Source organism: Aulonocara stuartgranti, assembly GCF_965226115.1.
Source record: "Aulonocara stuartgranti genome assembly, chromosome: 15".
Classification (NCBI taxonomy): Eukaryota; Metazoa; Chordata; class Actinopteri; order Cichliformes; family Cichlidae; genus Aulonocara; species Aulonocara stuartgranti.
The window spans coordinates 27,804,510-27,823,031 of NC_138951.1; the positions used below are offsets into that span (position 1 = coordinate 27,804,510).

Genomic DNA, 18,522 nt, shown 5'->3' on the forward strand with positions numbered 1-18,522 from the left:
GTGAACGCACCATGATTTTGCCAATCAGTAGGTTTGTGATACATTCAGTGAAAAGGTTGTGGCTAAGCAGCTTACAGCAGTTTTGGATAAACACAATATTCTTGACAAATTTCAGTCTGGCTTACGCAGAGCTCATTCTACTGAAACAGCCCTTCTTAGAGTTTCCAGTGACATTTTGATGCAAAACGATGCGGGAAAATGTTCTGTTCTGCTGATGTTGGACCTCACGTTGGCCTTTGATGCAGCTTACCATCACGTTCTGCTTGAAAGGCTGAAATATCAAATCAAATCAAATCACTTTTTATTGTCACATCACATGTGCAGGTACATTGGTACAGCACATGTGAGTGAAATTCTTGTGTGCGAGCTTCACAAGCAACAGAGTTGTGCAAAATACAATAATGTAAACAAGCAAAATACAAGAATGGCTACATCTGAAACTAATAAATATATGTACAATATATAATAGTATATGCATTTCTGGATGTGTATACTAAATATTTTTCTACGTGTGTGTGTGTGTGTGTGTGTGTGTGTGTGTGTGTGTGTGTGTGTGCATATTTTACAAATTAAATAGAGTAAACAATAAATAAAATATATAAAATAAAATATACAGAGTGAGACATGTGCAAAACAGTGGCGTTACTGTACAGTATGGAGTGCATAATGTTAAAGTTCCAGTAGTGAAGCTGAGGTGTCTATGAAGTGTTCAGCAGTCTGATGGAAGCAGTCTGAACAGTTTATGGCTGGGGTGACTGGAGTCCTTGATGATCCTCCCCGCTTTCCTCAGGCACTGCTTCCTGTAGATGTCTTGGAGGGAGGGAAGCTCACCTCCAATTATCCAATTATATTGGGTCGGTGTATATGGATCTGCCTTAAAGTGGTTCTCCTCATATCTGTATGAATGATACTTTTCTGTGGCAGTTTCTAAGTACTTCCCTCACCTACGGTGTGCCACAAGATTCTGTATTGGGGCCTTTATTGTTTTTAATACATCTACTTCCTCTCCAGCATATTTTGAGCCCCTTTGAGGACATTTGCTACCACTGCTATGCAAATGACATCCAGTTATACTTTTTGTTTTTAAGCCCCAAGATGTTTGAATCTGAATTCCTCGTACAGTGGGGCAAAAAAGTATTTAGTCAGCCACCGATTGTGGAAGTTCCCCCACTTAAAATGATGACAGAGGTCAGTAATTTGCACCAGAGGTACACTTCAACTGTGAGAGACAGAATGAAAAAAAAAATCCATGAATTCACATGGTAGGATTTGTAAAGAATTTATTCGTAAATTAGGTTGGAAAATAAGTATTTGGTCACCTCAAACAAGGAAAATCTCTGGCTCTCACAGACCTGTAACGTCCTCTGTAAGAAGCTTTTCTGTCCCCCACTCGTTACCTGTATGAATGGCACCTGTTTGAACTCATCATCTGTATAAAAGACACCTGTCCACAGCCTCAAACAGTCAGACTCCAAACTCCGCCATGGCAAAGACCAAAGAGCTTTCGAAGGACACCAGGAAAAGTATTGTAGACCTGCACCACACTGGGAAGAGTGAATCTACAATAGGCAAGCAGCTTGGTGTGAAAAAATCAACTGTGGGAGCAATCATCAGAAAATGGAAGATATACAAGACCACTGATAATCTCCCTCGATCTGGGGCTCCACGCAAGATCTCATCCCGTGGGGTCAAAATGATCATGAGAACGGTGAGCAAAGATCCCAGAACCACACGGGGGGACCTGGTGAATGACCTGCAGAGAGCTGGGACCAAAGTAATAAAGGTCACCATCAGTAACACACTACAACGGCAGGGAATCAAATCCCGCAGTGCCAGACGTGTTCCGCTGCTGAAGCCAGTGCATGTCCAGGCCCGTCTGAAGTTTGCCAGAGAGCACATGGATGATACAGCAGAGGATTGGGAGAATGTCATGTGGTCAGATGAAACCAAAGTAGAACTTTTTGGTATAAACTCAACTCGTCGTGTTTGGAGGAAGAAGAATACTGAGTTGCATCCCAAGAACACCATACCTACTGTGAAGCATTGGGGTGGAAACATCATGCTATGGGGCTGTTTTTCTGCCAAGGGGACAGGACGACTGATCCGTGTTAAGGACAGAATGAATGGGGCCATGTATCGTGAGATTTTGAGCCAAAACCTCCTTCCATCAGTGAGAACTTTGAAGATGAAACGAGGCTGGGTCTTCCAACATGACAATGATCCAAAACACACCGCCCGGGCAACAAAGGAGTGGCTCCGTAAGAAGCATTTGAAAGTCCTGGAGTGGCCTAGCCAGTCTCCAGACCTCAACCCCATAGAAAATCTGTGGCGGGAGTTGAAAGTCCGTGTTGCTCGGCGACAGCCCCAAAACATCACTGCTCTCGAGAAGATCTGCATGGAGGAATGGGCCAAAATACCAGCTACTGTGTGTAAAAACCTGGTAAAGACCTATAGTAAATGTTTGACCTCTGTTATTGCCAACAAAGGTTATGTTACAAAGTATTGAGTTGTATTTTTGTTATTGACCAAATATTTATTTTCCACCCTGATTTACGAATAAATTCTTTACAAATCCTACCATGTGGATTCATGGATTTTTTTTTTTCACATTCTGTCTCTCACAGTTGAAGTGTACCTCTGGTGCAAATTACTGACCTCTGTCATCATTTTAGGTGGGGGAACTTGCACAATCGGTGGCTGACTAAATACTTTTTTGCCCCACTGTATGTGCTCCTGACAGACATGTACCTAAGATAATGAATGCTTTTGGTCCCCTTTCGATATTTGTGAAGTCAGCTATCAGGAACCTTCATTTGCTCCCTGTTAAATCCAGAATTGAATTCAAAATCCTGCTCCTCACATACAAGGTCTTAAATAATCAGGTCCCGTCTTATCTTAATGACCTTATAGGACCATATCACCCCATTAGAGCACTTCGCTCTCGCACTGCAGGCTTACTTGTTGTTCCTAGAGTATTTAAAAGTAGAATGGGTGGGTAAGGCTTCATTTTTCAGGCCCCTCTTCTGTGGAACCAGCTTCCAGTTTGGATTCGGGAGACAGACACTTTCTCTACTTTTAAGATTAGGCTTAAAACATTCCTGTTGGCTAACTATATGTTAGGGCTGGACCAGGTGACCCTGAATCCTCCCTTAGTTATGCTGCAATAGGCATAGGCTGCTGGGGGACTCCCATGATGCATTGAGTTTTTCATTTTCAGTCACCTTCTTCACTCACTATATGTTAATAGACCTCTCTGCATTGAATCATACTTGTTATTAATCTCTGTCTCTCTTCTACAGCATGCCTTTTATCCTGTCTTCCTTCTCTCACCCCAACCGGTCGCAGCAGATGGCCACACGTTCCTGAGGCTGGTTCTGCCGGAGGTTTCTTCCTGTTAAAAGGAAGTTTTTCCTTCCCACTGTCGCCAAAGTGCTTGCTCATAGGGGGTCATTTTATTGCTGTTTTTTTCTGTGTATGTATTATTGTAGGGTCTACCTTACAATCAATGTTCCCTCTAATTTTTCACGTGTCTGAGCGAACACACAAACTCCCTGAGCGATCCCTTGGACCACTGTGAGCGACATCACACGTGTGCACTGTGGTCACGCCAGCGTTTACATTTATGTTAGACTACTTTTAATTAACTGCTTTAGCCCATTTACAATGAAAATGTAAAAAAAAAAAAATCTAGTCATTGACCTGTGTAGTATGTTAACACTATTGGAAGTAAAAAATAACTTGAAGTCCAATTTCGAAAACACAACTTTCTTTTCTTTCTTTGTTTTTTTTTTTTGTTTTGTTTTGTTTTTTGTTTTTTTTAAATATATAAAGCTTTGACTTATTATGAGTCTGTGGTCTGGGAGAGAGTCCTGTAACTCTGTCTGCAAAATATAGTACATAATGACCAATGCTGGGCAATTAATTATATAGTTACGTCTTCAAAAAAGTAACTGAGTTATGCAAACAACATTTTTTGCAGCTATTTTTTTTTTTAATGCAGCCAAGGCGTTTTTTAAACTAACATTTCAAACTATTTACAGAACAATCAGCTGTTCTGCATCAAATCTGATGCCACACAAATAATTTGTGCCACTCCAAAAAATAATTTCTGTCCACTATAAGATAAAGGAGAACAACAGCCTGATACGTCTGGGAAGGTTCTCAGTCATCCAGGTCATCGTAGTCAAAGGAGCTTGCAAAGAAAAGCGTCTGGACTTCTTTAAGTTGCTTGAAGACGTTTCACCTCTCATCCGAGAAGCTTCTTCAGTTCTAAGGTCAAATGGTGGAGAGTCCCAGATATAAACCTAGTGGGCGTAACCCCCCACAGAGGGACAAAAGGACCCCCTGATGATCCTCTAATCGCCTGAGCCAAGGTGTGAAACTGGGTGTGGGTCCCAATCAGCCAGAGTTTCGGGTGAGTTCATTGTGAAACCTGGCCCCACCTTATCATGCGAACTCCTGAGATCAGATGGCCCAGGATGTGAGTGGGCGTTAAGGCGTCTGGGAAGGGATCTCAAAACTGGATTATAAATGGCAGAGAGTTGGTGTCGTAAAACCACCGCCTCTGTTCAAAGATGGTCGCTCACAGTGGACATAGATGGCTTCTTTCACTCGTCTTTCAAACCATCTGTCCTCTCTGTCCAAAATGTGAACATTGGCATCCTCGAAAGAGTGACCTTTATCCTTAAGATGCAGATGGACAGCTGAGTCTTGTCCTGTGGAGGTGGCTCTTCTGTGTTGTGCCATGCGCTTGTGAAGTGGCTGTTTGGTCTCTCCAATGTAGAGGTCTGGGCATTCCTCGCTGCACTATACAGCATACACCACATTGTTAAGTCTGTGTTTTGGCATTTTGTCTTTCGGGTGAACCAGTTTTTGTCTGAGCGTGTTGCTGGGTCTGAAATGCACCGGGATGTCATGCTTGGAGAAAACTCTCCTGAGTTTTTCTGATACACCGGCTACATAGGGGATGACAACATTGTTGCGTCTGTCTTTCTTATCCTCCCTCGCTGGTGTCTGGTCTTCTTTTCTGTGCCTCTTTGCTGACTTTAAGAACGCCCATTTAATGATGGTTTGAAAGACGAGTGAAAGAAGCCATCTATGTCCACTGTGAGCGACCATCTTTGAACAGAGGCGGTGGTTTACGACACCAACTCTCTGCCATCTATAATCCAGTTTTGAGATCCCTTCCCAGACGCCTTAACGCCCACTCACATCCTGGGCCATCTGATCTCAGGAATTCGCATGATAAGGTGGGGCCAGGTTTCACAATGAACTCACCCGAAACTCTGGCTGATTGGGACCCACACCCAGTTTCACACCTTGGCTCAGGCGATTAGAGGATCATCAGGGGGTCCTTTTGTCCCTCTGTGGGGGGTTACGCCCACTAGGTTTATATCTGGGACTCTCCACCATTTGACCTTAGAACTGAAGAAGCTTCTCGGATGAGAGGTGAAACGTCTTCAAGTAACTTAAAAGAAGTCCAGACGCTTTTCTTTGCAAGCTCCTTTGACAACAGCCTGATACCTGCAGGCCTGACAACAGGAGATGTATCACTCCTGTAACACCTGTAACATTCAGCAGTCGCCTCATTGTTCTGACACACACAACAAAACTATTGACTACACTACACACTAACTACACAGGATTTGCACTAAACGTCTCAAATCTCTCACATCTCAAAACACCTCCATCACTCCTAAAACTTCCCCCCGTTTCTTAACAACTAAATGCCACATTGCCATATCATTTTTTGATTGGTTGACATGGTACTTTTTTGGACGAATAGGAAAGGGACAGGGGGGTAGGGTTTGTTTTTGCTCACAGGCAGAGAGTGTTTTCGAGCCTTTTTTTCGTATAAAACGCCGTTTTTACCGTTTCTTCCCGCAGTAAATATAAACAACGATAGTATTCAGGAAGAAAACCAAACATTGCAGATATTTTTATCATAATTATGGTTTTACGTGGCCTATCAACTCAATTTAAAAACTAGTATAAAGTCCACACTTTTTCCGTCAATTGTTCCGTCTGTCCTGCTCACATCTCCAATGGTTGTACACGTTGTCATTAACGTGGCTTCACTCCACATCAGCCACGGCGCTTTGCTAGCTAAAACACCGGTGTCAGCATATAAGAACGCTGTCATAGCCTGTCAACGATGTTGATTAGCTGCGTATGTGCGAATGTGAATCGCATTATTGGCTGGACTATGGGATAAGATGGCATCGTTCTAATCCCATATGGGAGCAGCCAGTCACTTACTGACTAACACTGCAAAACAGAATTGTCAAAGTATTAATTTTAATTTCAATTCAGGTTAGAATTTTTGTGCGCAGAGACCGTGCCTACAGTGCGCAATTGCGCACGTGCGCAGCTTAGAGGGAACATTGTTTACAATATAAATCGCCTTGAGGCGACTGTTGTTGTGATTTGGCGCTATATAAATAAAATTGACCCACCTCTCACTTTGGATGCTCATGTCAAATCTCTGGTTTGGTCTTGGTTTTATCACTTAAGAAACATTGCTAAATTAAGCCCTATTGTATCTCGCACTGAACTGGAGTTGTTATACATGCATTCATTTCATCATGATTAGACTACTGTAATTCACTGTTTACATGTCTAAGCAAAAACTCCTTGGAGCATCTGATGATTGTTCAAAACGCTGCAGCAAGGCTTCCGGCCAGATCATCAAAGTACTCACATGTGACACCGTTGCTAATACAGTTGCACTGCCTCCCCATTAAATTCAGAGTCCATTTTAAGATTCTGGTTCTGACCTTCATGGACAAGCACCAGCTTGCATCATTGAACTTTTAAAGCCCTATGTCCCTAGCAGGTCCCTGAGGTCATGTGATCAAGCCCTACTTGTTATTCAGCATACAAGGCTGAGAACTAAGGGAGACAGAGCTTTTACCACTGTGGCTCCCAGACCATGGAACTCTCTCCTACTGAGCTTAAGATCTGTGGACTCAGTAGTCTCTTTTTAATAACAACTAAAAACACATTTTTAAATTTGCATTTTTGTTAACTTTTGTCTGTTTTTGTTTTATACTTAATCTCTGTGTGAAGCACTTTGTAATCTTTTATCTAGAAAAGTGCTATATAAATAAAAATTTACTTACTTACTTTACCTGTTCAATGACCTGCTGATTTGTAAGTTAATAAATAACCTCTGATATGTCACATTCATTATTTGTGTGTTCGTTGTTGGTTCCAGGTGCGTTGTATGTCTGCACTGAGGACTCATTTCCCATTAAGCGTCTGCACCAGCTGATTGGCGAGCAAGTCTGTCTGCGTTCTGACGTTCCTGCGGACCTTGTAAGCAGTCTTCGCTTCAGCGACCACGTTTACATTGAGCATACCGCGGATCTGGTAAGTCTGATCATGCGACATCTGTTCAGACCCCGTTACAACCCATAACTTCTTGCTCTGTCCTCAGGATTCCCTCCTGGTGTGCCTAACACGCCGTGCCCGCCTCCTACTGACACGCGGTCTGGTGCGACTAATCGTGGTCGACTCAGTGGCAGCGCTGTTCAGGACCGAGTTCCAGGCCGATGATTGGCTAGAGAGGAACAGACAGCTACTCACCTTCTCCTCCATGCTGCATCACCTGAGTCAGGAGTTCAGCACACCTGTGCTCTGCATCAACCAGGTAACACCATCCAGGTAGCACACCAGAGTTCAGTCTCTTATCTCTGACCACTAATCAGTGACAGGTGTTTGTTTTCCAGGTAACAGATGTTTTCAGCCAATCACACAACAGTATGGGGTAAATCAGATATCTTCTTTATGAGCTGATCACATTTTGACCTTTGACCTCAGAACCACTTCAGCATAAATTTCCTCCTACTCAGGCCTTCGCTGTCCACCGTGTCTCCTGCTCTTGGGTTGGCGTGGGCCAATCAGGTGATGGTTCGGCTGATGATGAGCCGTCTCCAAGGAACGGTCGTCCGTGGTGACCAGAGCAGTGCTCTCCGCAGGTTGGAGGTGGTGTTTGCGCCTCACCTGGCACGTGACGGACAAAACGCTGCCGTGTGGAGGGAGGGGCTCAGAGGAGTTGAGAGCTGGACTTCAAATAGAAAATAAACTTTATTAAACAGCATCAGTAGCATCAGATTATTAAAGAGTGATCACACTGTTTCCTGACTGTTCTGAAGGTTGTGGACACTGATGCATTGACTGGGGGTCAGACAGGTGTGTTAGTGGCCTCATATCTCTTTGATCTGGACAGAATGAGCTGGGAGGTCCAGACTGATACATGATCCTGATTTTGCTGTGCAGGTGGACTCTGGTCTGTTCAGGAGCCTATGATTCGGTTCTGGTTGACCCGCTAAAGTGGATTCAGATTATTTTCAGACTGAACCTTTTCAATTCAATTCAATTTTATTTATATAACGCCAGATCACAACAAAAGTCGCCTCAAGGCGCTTCATAGATACAGAGAAAAACCCAACAATCATATGACCCCCTATGAGCAAGCACTTTGGCGACAGTGGGAAGGAAAAACTCCCTTTTAACAGGAAGAAACCTCCGGCAGAACCAGGCTCAGGGAGGGGCGGGGCCATCTGCTGTGACCGGTTGGGGTGAGAGAAGGAAGACAGGATATAAGACATGCTGTGGAAGAGAGACAGAGGTTAATAACAGATATGATTCAATGCAGAGAGGTCTATTAATACATAGTGAGTGAGAAAGGTGACTGAAAATGAAAAACTCAATGCCTCATGGCAATCCCCCGGCAGCCTACGTCTATTGCAGCATAACTAAGGGAGGATTCAGGGTCACCTGGTCCAGCCCTAACTATATGCTTTAGCAAAAAGGAAAGTTTTAAGCCTAATCTTAAAAGTAGAGAGATAGTGTCTGTCTCCCGAATCCAAACTGGAAGCTGGTTCCACAGAAGAGGGGCCTGAAAACTGAAGGCTCTCCCTCCCATTCTACTTTTAAATACTCTAATGTCATTTGACATGATTTAGTGACTGAACATATTTAACAGGAAGTGTAATCAGATTACAGCAGAAATAGAAGCGGTGTCTGCAGCAGCCTGAAAGTTTTGTCAGCCTGATCGTTAAGCAGGCGTTCACATCAGCTTCCAGCTGTGACTCGTTTATCCCTTTAAATATGTTACTGCTTTGAGGATCCAGTTTTAAATCTTGTTACGTGTCTTGATGGTTTGGTGCTGCATTCCTGCGGCCTGTGAAACAGCTAATCTTGGATGTTTCTTGATCCAATGTTGATTTAGTAACTTTTATGTACTTTTTCAGCTGAGGTTTTTAAATGTGCTATAGAAGTAATCTTTTTACTTGACATGAATGTCCTAAGTAAAAAAAATATGCTTTTTGTTGAGGACCAACAGTGATGCTGTGTACGAGAAACTACTTTCTAAAGAAGCTTGGGTCCTTTAATGTGTGCAGCAGGATGTTGGAGATGTTCTACCAGTCTGTGGCAGCAAGAGCCGTTTACTCTGCTGAAGGGCAGCATCAGTGCAGAGATGCAGCTGAATCAACAAACTAATCCACAAGACTGCAAGCATCATTGGTCAGAATTTGGAAGTGTTTGAGTCGAATCATGGACAGCCCATCACCCCCACAGTAGAGCTCGTCCTCCGTCAGACTGATTCAACCTCACTGTCACTGCTATCATGTGTGAACACGTGTTTCTATTGTAGCCTCATGCAGCTGCTTTTCTTAGATTTGTGATTATTGTTCATATTATTTATTAATGTAATTTTTTCTCCTACACTGTGTTAGCTAAAAGACAAGCACTAAAGCACTTTTCTTTGCTTTTTTAAACATTTGTATCATAGTATAAGGCAGGGGTCGTCCACCTTTCTGATGAGTGCCATCTAAAATTTCCTCAGAAGTCAATGTGCCATATCAACCATTGCATTAGCAATAAATTTAATAACGCTCTATATCAACAGTTACACACTATATAGAACAACTTTATAGATCTATATTTGTTGGCATGTTGGCGTCGCCTCTGTCAGTGCGCCCCAGGGCGGCTGTAGCTACACTGTAGCTTGCCATCACCAGTGTGTGAATGTGTGTGTGTGTGTATAGTGTAAAGCGCTTTGGGGTCCTTAGGAACAAGTAAAGCGCTATACAAATACAGACCATTTACCATTAGTACACTATTGTATTTCCGTGGTGCTGATGCTGCGCTGAGTGGACAGCTCTGAGGCATTTGAAGTGTCGGAATGTGGAAATTTCAACATCGCTTGAAAAAACTGTCAGCTAGCAAGGTCCCTCTCACCGTTAGGCTAGGTGATTTTTGGCCAATTACAAGTTGAATCTGGTAATTGGGTAATTAGCTAAGATGCCGTCATTAAGAAGCAACACAACTAATGTGTCTATGCGAGCTAACTTGCGATGTGCATCGGTGCCCTTTATTTTTAATGCACCTTCTCAGAGTAATTCACTGCGGGTCGTGCCATCAGTTAACCCTTTTCGTGCCAGCTGTGGCAGGCGTGCACAGGGTTGCCGACCCCTGGTATAAGGTCTCAAAGGGATTGTTACTTAATTGATCCAAACATTTCATTCATTTTGTAGTTTGAAAACCAAAACCGTCAGACTATTGCCTCGCACGGATCTTTGTTGCAGCCTATCCTCTAGCTCGGCTAATGTCGCCATCCTTTTACTGCGCCTGCAGTTTCACTGCCATAACAACAGGAAACCAACCCAATCTTTCAACATAAAAGAAGCAAGAGAGTATCCCGGTGTTGTGGCAAAAAGTGGATTGCCTGCCAAAAACTGATTTCCAATGTTTGCGTGTGTTTTTTTATTTTTTATGTGTAATATCGTTACGTTGCTAAAAAGTCTTTGGTGAACAGGTATTACAAAGTGGTTATATATAAAATTAAAAAATTACCTGTTTCTCAAGTATCATTGTGACTGTGTTATTGCACTTACATTATAATCAATCAGCTCCCTTTTGTCCACTTACAATATATTTACAGAACTATTTTTGCATTTGTTGCAATTTCAGCTGTCCTCTTGGTCAGATTACTCTTAAAAGATATTTTTAAAGTCAATATTTTTTTTAAAACTGCAAACATAAAGGATACATAAATCTCACTGCCAAAAACTGATTGCGGCTTCTACCTTGTTACAGGAATGTTGTTTGTTGCTCAAGATGACGTGATATCATTCATGAGGGATACATTTGATATATGTTTCACATATTATACACTAACAAGAAGGCAGTTTTTGGCAGACAATCACCGGTGTGGATGGTACAGCCACATTTAGAAAAATAAAAAGCCATTATTGGTCATTTTAAGAAATAGCAGTGGTAATGTGCAGATTACAGCTGTTGTTTCAGGACAAAGTGCCGCTGTGTTAGCGAGGACGTACTTTCCGTTGTAGTAATAAAGGAAACAATTTGTCTTTGGAATCATAAACACAGGGCGGAAATCAGAATGAGGACGATGAAGCAAGCTTCGTCTGATCAGAAGGAAAACACAAATGTAGAAGATAGGATTTGTGCAAAACGAAATGTCTGGTAATGGAGATATGCGAGGTTATCGATGGTTACACCCTCGTGCATGAACGAGGATGGATGATGTATCACTGAGGGACTGATCGCTTTGTTTCACTGACACGAGGAGGGGACAGCACCGTGTTATCTCCACATTCCATATATTGTTCTCATACCCTGTCGTATGATGGTGTTTTGTGATTCACTGAGTGAAAAATTCCACTCTGTCATCTTCTCCAGGTAAGGGGCACAGTCTGTTACCATGGTAACTGACGCTTTCCGGAAGAGAAAAACTTGCGTTTCTAGAACGTGATGAACACCACAAAGTGGGGTGAGATCCTTTATGACCGATCAGCTGATCTTATTGAGTTTAAAAAATAGTTTGGTTTGACGTAATATAAAGTTTCGGCTTTTATTTTGAAATGGGCGTGTCGTACTCTGAGCTGTAGTTTCCGGTGAGGGTCGGAATGGGAGCTGGTCGGTGATGCACATCGCGTGAAGCTTCAGATCGAAAATCAGAGATTGAACATCAGCTGCAGGTCAGACCCAGCGTGTTTGTTTCCTGTCGGTTGTTTGCTGTTGTTTACAGCGGTAGACTCGATCATCAGTAAGATTTGTGATTGATTTTCTTCCTGTTGTCAGCTAATCAGCGATCGATCAGTGATCGAGAATTAATTCACATTAAAAGTCTGATCAGGAAATGGAAACAAAAACAAATGACGTCACGAGATGTTAAGGGCGTGGCCCTATGGACCGATGACGTGGTCGATCACCTGTTCATGTGATTATTGTGATGTCGTGTTTACCTCACAGGTAAGGCCCCGGGCCCTATTTCAGGAAGCCGGTTTAGTGCAAACTCTGAGTAAGTATACCCTGAGTTAACGAAAACTCTGGGTTTTCGGTTTCACAAAGCGAGTTTAGATTAATTCTGAGTGAGTTACTATGACGACACACTCCGTGAAGCTGACCTGCCCCCTAGCAGGTTTACTTCAACTAACCCTGACGTTCTCCGCCTCTTTGTCAGAAACCTGACTGCAGGAAGTGTCAGACATGGCCTGCCCTTTCCTTGAAGAGCCAGTAGATGTTGAAGCCCAAATTCTCCGCAGAGCTCTCCGCCGGGAGAGAGTGATTAGAGCGCGTTTGGACATTTTATCATTTCCTGATGATTTCCTGTGTGAACGTTACCGTTTTTCAGCACAATCTATAATTTATTTGAATAACATCCTCAGGCCTAATATTGCTCATGTGACACATCGCGGACATTCTCTCAGTTCTGTACATATTATTTGTATTGCACTTCGTTTTTTTGCAAACGGGAGCTTTCTGTATAATATTGGTGACGCTGAGCACGTTTCCAAGGCTACCGTCTGTCGGGCAGTCAGGAATGTTACAGTTGCACTGAAACGTCTCCTGTACTCGTTTGTGGTGTTCCCCGGTCATAGACCCACAAGATTTATCAAAGAAGGATTCCACAAAATTGCAGGTATCAGGATGAACAAAACTTAATTCATGATGTGGTGATACTTGAACTACTACTTAAATTTTACATTTATTCTCACGGTTCCCAGGCGTGATTGGCTGTATAGATGGCACTCACATTCCAATCAGGAGCAATGTGAACAGGAAGTCTTTCCACAGCATTAATGTACAGGTACATGGTTCCCTGTAGCATTTCAAACTAACAAATTATGTCATTATAGTAATGGATGCTAATTTGTGTTCTCTGCACTGTGAAGATCATATGTGATGCTGCCAACATTATCACAAATGTGGAAGCCAACTGCTCAGCCTCTGTGAGTGGTGGTGGTGGAGGACCCCCACCTGTTTTTCGGGCCTCCGCTTTTTTTCTAGTGGCTATAATGGGTCACATTTGAGCATACAGAGTAAGCAAATATGTACTTGTAATGTGCTCAGATAATTTCAATAAGTGCTTACAGAAAGAAAATTAGCCTCTAACTGCAATTGATTTACATAGGACAAACAGACCAAGCACTATGGCTCATAATACAATTACACCTTACCTGTTTGGACTATATTTTTATATTTCATTTTTACTTGCTGCCAGGAACGTTTGGGGCCTGTTGGGTTGCACCTGTGCTCACATCACATCACAAAATAAAATGTATAAAATAAAAAATAAAATAAAATGTAATAAAATAACGTGTTAAATGGGTGTAAATCCCTAGATCAATGTTTAAATTAACACTCACGCATTGACTCTGTCGGCTATACTTTGCCATGCATGCTCCCTTTCTTTTGCAGCTGAGGCTGTGTTACTTTTTTTCCGCAAAATTTGCATGTTATCGGCATATGCTGCCATCAGAATTTCGGCCTCAAGCGCTGTAAGATACATTGACCGCGCCTTCTTTCCCTCCGTCTCCATGGTGACTCGCTTAATCTGTGCTCCACTGATCAGGGCTTTATGTATCCTCGTGCGCTCGCTTAATTTGGGGTTAAAGCAACTCTGCGTTGATTGAACTAATTGTTATCAGCCTTTCTGAAACCGAATATTCCGAGTTGGACAGTTCAGGGTTACTCAACCCTGAGTATCGTTTTTAACTCTGAGTTTTCTAAACCTGCTTTCTGAAATAGGGCCCAGGGGTCCGTTCTTCGTACCTCGCTAAGTAAGTTAGCTGGATTTGATTGTTGACGATTTCGCGTGACCTTGGATCGTTCGGTTCTCCGAAGCTCATCCGGGACTTGCTGTCATAGCAACAGATCCGTAAGCGTAAACCTGCTTGGGAGCAGGCTTACTTTATGTAAACTGGATTAGATCGCGGCCACTCAGGTATGTCCGCTTCATTTATACGAAAGCAACAGCGATATTTTACCACTGTTTGTCCATAAATAAATATTATCAATGTAACTAAAGATAATGCAGCACTTGATTCTTTTATTGATTTCATACAGATACATACAGGTCATTTCCTTAAAAAAGGGAAATGTACTATTAATCATTCTATTTCATGTATTTGATTATTTCAGATGTAATTCATATTTTAGAGTTGTAATTGTAAGTTACTTCATGTAAGCAAGATGAGAGACCACGGCTATAAAAGCGAAGGTGGATTTGGGAAGTCTGTCGCAGCCACCCATTGCGGAAGGTGCAAGATTGATAAGGAGAGTTTTCAGAATTCAGCGTATATTGCGGGATAGACAGGATCCTTTAGCTCAGCGCGACAGTGTGCTCATAGAGAGATATCGATTTTCCCGTGAGGGTATTATTTACTTAACCAACTGGTTGACGAGGGGGTGCAGGACCACCACCTGTCTTTTTTTGCTCTGCCCTTTTCCTGGTTGCTGTTATAAACAAACAAACAGATTATTTCAGGGTCTCTTTTCAAGAGACTAAAAGCAATATAAGTGATAAATATTACCATGCTGTAGAATATTCTTATATTTCACTTTTACTTGTTCCCATGTTCTAGTGGGTCCTGTTGTGGCTCTAATGTGATAGAGGATATAATGTAATATAATATAATATGATATAATGTAATATAATATAATAAATGTACCCTACCGCCTACTGGTGTTGGCCAGAGGGGCCGATGGCGCGATATGGCAGCCTGGCTTCTGTCAGTCTGCCCCAGGGCAGCTGTGGCTACAACCGTAGCTGCCTCCACCAGTGTGTGAATGTGAGGGGGAATGAATAGTGGCATTGTAAAGCGCTTTGGGTGCCTTGAAAAGCGCTATATAAATCCAATCCATTATTATTATTATTATTAAATTACTTACGAGTTTAATTTGTCAGCAACTTTCTGCCAGCCTTGCTTTTGCAGCCTTTGCAGTGTTCCCTTGCATTTTAATTAAACTCTGAAACTCCTGAAATCCCTCAATCAAGAGTTCTTGCTCTGCTGCCGAAAAATACTGAGCGCGCTCCTTCGACATTTTCGCTGACCAATCAAAGGGTTGCCAATCAATGTTTCTACTATCGATGCGTAGCCCCTGTTAAGCCACCCAGTGATCTCACATTACTTCATCCAGCTATACTAATCGTCAACAACAGGTGTGTTCGGAGAACCGGGATAGCGAGGTCAAAGTAGGCGCGATGATTTGATCTTGGATGTAGTAAGCGAGGTACGAAGAACGGACCCCAGGTATACAGTGGGGCAAAAAAGTATTTAGTCAGCCACCGATTGTGCAAGTTCCCCCACCTAAAATGATGACAGAGGTCAGTAATTTGCACCAGAGGTACACTTCAACTGTGAGAGACAGAATGTGAAAAAAAATCCATGAATCCACATGGTAGGATTTGTAAAGAATTTATTCGTAAATCAGGGTGGAAAATAAGTATTTGGTCAATAACAAAAATACAACTCAATACTTTGTAACATAACCTTTGTTGGCAATAACAGAGGTCAAATGTTTACTATAGGTCTTTACCAGGTTTTTACACACAGTAGCTGGTATTTTGGCCCATTCCTCCATGCAGATCTTCTCGAGAGCAGTGATGTTTTGGGGCTGTCGCCGAGCAACACGGACTTTCAACTCCCGCCACAGATTTTCTATGGGGTTGAGGTCTGGAGACTGGCTAGGCCACTCCAGGACTTTCAAATGCTTCTTACGGAGCCACTCCTTTGTTGCCCGGGCGGTGTGTTTTGGATCATTGTCATGTTGGAAGACCCAGCCTCGTTTCATCTTCAAAGTTCTCACTGATGGAAGGAGGTTTTGGCTCAAAATCTCACGATACATGGCCCCATTCATTCTGTCCTTAACACGGATCAGTCGTCCTGTCCCCTTGGCAGAAAAACAGCCCCATAGCATGATGTTTCCACCCCAATGCTTCACAGTAGGTATGGTGTTCTTGGGATGCAACTCAGTATTCTTCTTCCTCCAAACACGACGAGTTGAGTTTATACCAAAAAGTTCTACTTTGGTTTCATCTGACCACATGACATTCTCCCAATCCTCTGCTGTATCATCCATGTGCTCTCTGGCAAACTTCAGACGGGCCTGGACATGCACTGGCTTCAGCAGCGGAACACGTCTGGCACTGCGGGATTTGATTCCCTGCCGTTGTAGTGTGTTACTGATGGTGACCTTTGTTACTTTGGTCCCAGCTCTCTGCAGGTCATTCACCAGGTCCCCCCGTGTGGTTCTGGGATCTTTGCTCACCGTTCTCATGATCATTTTGACCCCACGGGATGAGATCTTGCGTGGAGCCCCAGATCGAGGGAGATTATCAGTGGTCTTGTATGTCTTCCATTTTCTGATGATTGCTCCCACAGTTGATTTTTTCACACCAAGCTGCTTGCCTATTGTAGATTCACTCTTCCCAGTGTGGTGCAGGTCTACAATACTTTTCCTGGTGTCCTTCGAAAGCTCTTTGGTCTTGGCCATGGCGGAGTTTGGAGTCTGACTGTTTGAGGCTGTGGACAGGTGTCTTTTATACAGATGATGAGTTCAAACAGGTACCATTCATACAGGTAACGAGTGGGGGACAGAAAAGCTTCTTACAGAAGACGTTACAGGTCTGTGAGAGCCAGAGATTTTCCTTGTTTGAGGTGACCAAATACTTATTTTCCACCCTAATTTACGAATAAATTCTTTACAAATCCTACCATGTGGATTCATGGATTTTTTTTTCACATTCTGTCTCTCACAGTTGAAGTGTACCTCTGGTGCAAATTACTGACCTCTGTCATCATTTTAAGTGGGGGAACTTGCACAATCGGTGGCTGACTAAATACTTTTTTGCCCCACTGTACAGCACAGGTTCAGGCTTTGTTTATCTAACACGCAGGACGCCATGACTCACCCGGGCCCCATCTCATTGGTCAGCATTGTCCTCGTACTCCTGCTAAGCCCCGCCTCCTCAGAGACCAGTGCTCTGCAGGACCTGATCAGCAGGAACGCGGACTTTGGCGCCCGTCTGTACCGAGTACTCGCCGCCCGCACTGACGAGAACGTCCTACTGTGTCCGTTCACTTTGTCTGCTGCTCTGACAGTGCTGCTGAGTGCCACCAACGGACAGACCCGCGAGCAGTTGCAGGCGGGACTTACGCTGACCAGGCTGGACGCTCAGACACTCCCAGGTGGGTTTAAGGTCAAGGGTCACCAGATTCTGGTTGTGGTTCAGGTTCTAAGTGGTGCTCCTGTGCTCAGATGTGTTTCAGACTCTGAGGAACGCCATTCCGACAGTCTCTCTGCAGCAGGGTGCGGCCATCTTCCCCTCTCAGAGTGTCCAAGTGGCCTCGTCCTACCTGAACCTGGTTCAGACCAAGCTCGGAGGCACAGTTCAGGGTGTGGACTACACAAATGCTTATGAAGCCATCAACACCATCAACCAGTGGGCGCTGGAGCAGACTGTAGACCAGGTCCAGGATTTCATTTCCGAAGTGGACCATCAGACCCAGCTGCTGCTCGCCGCCGTTACAGCCTACAGAGGTATGTATCATCTGCCAGAGGGCAGGACTTAGAGTGTTGAAGCAGTCCTGCGAGGCTCCACAACTCCACCTCCTCAGTCTTTGAACTAAGGTGTGACAGCTCTTTTGATTGTCCTGTGTTCTTGATCCACGCTCTGCCGGTATGCCGATAGCATGGAGTCCGCATCAACATGCTTAAAATCTCCACACCAATTAAAGTGTCAGGACGTTAATACCGTAGGTCACTAACAGTCCTGTGCATGACTCCTCTGCTGGACGTCAGAAGAACTGCAGCTTGTCTCAATAATATGTTCAAATAAAGTTTCTGTGTGTTTCAGCAAGCTTCACTCCGCCCTTTAATGCGTCGTCCACTCAGGACGAGCGGTTCTATGTGGATAGCTATCATGTCGTCATGGTTCCGATGATGTTTAGGGCCGATAAGTACTTGCTGGCGTACGATGCTGCGGTGAAGGCTGGCGTGCTGAAGCTGCCGATGACAGACGGTGCAGCCATGTTGGCCGTGCTTCCCGATGAAGGTGTGGACGTCACCGCCGTGGAGGAGGAAGTTACGGCTGATAAGATCCAGGCCTGGATCCGCCAGCTGAAGAAGACGTGAGGCCCTCTTCCTTTCCTTTCCTTTCCTTTCCTTTCCTTTCCTTTCCTTTCCTTTCCTTTCCTTTCCTTC

The 18,522-nt window shown here is 43.6% G+C and overlaps 2 protein-coding genes across 3 annotated transcripts in view; both read left to right on the forward strand.

Moving 5' to 3' along the window:
* LOC309688616 (protein Z-dependent protease inhibitor-like) overlaps positions 1-18,522 on the forward strand; it is a 32,076-nt gene that overhangs the window by 9,228 nt on the left and 4,326 nt on the right. For both annotated transcript variants that reach the window (XM_082504478.1, XM_082504479.1), the window contains exons 5-7: positions 17,421-17,507; positions 17,578-17,859; positions 18,176-18,449. In XM_082504478.1, the coding sequence (XP_082360604.1) occupies positions 17,421-17,507; positions 17,578-17,859; positions 18,176-18,449 (643 nt within the window). The remainder of the gene's footprint in view (positions 1-17,420; positions 17,508-17,577; positions 17,860-18,175; positions 18,450-18,522) is intronic.
* Positions 12-10,874, forward strand: xrcc3 (X-ray repair complementing defective repair in Chinese hamster cells 3; the record flags this gene model as incomplete). The annotated part of the gene is made up of 6 exons (XM_082506359.1): positions 12-27; positions 3,368-3,472; positions 7,217-7,371; positions 7,439-7,651; positions 7,716-7,768; positions 7,854-10,874. The coding sequence occupies 6 exons, from the start codon at positions 12-14 to the stop codon at positions 8,083-8,085; spliced, it is 774 nt and encodes a 257-aa protein (XP_082362485.1). The 3' UTR covers positions 8,086-10,874.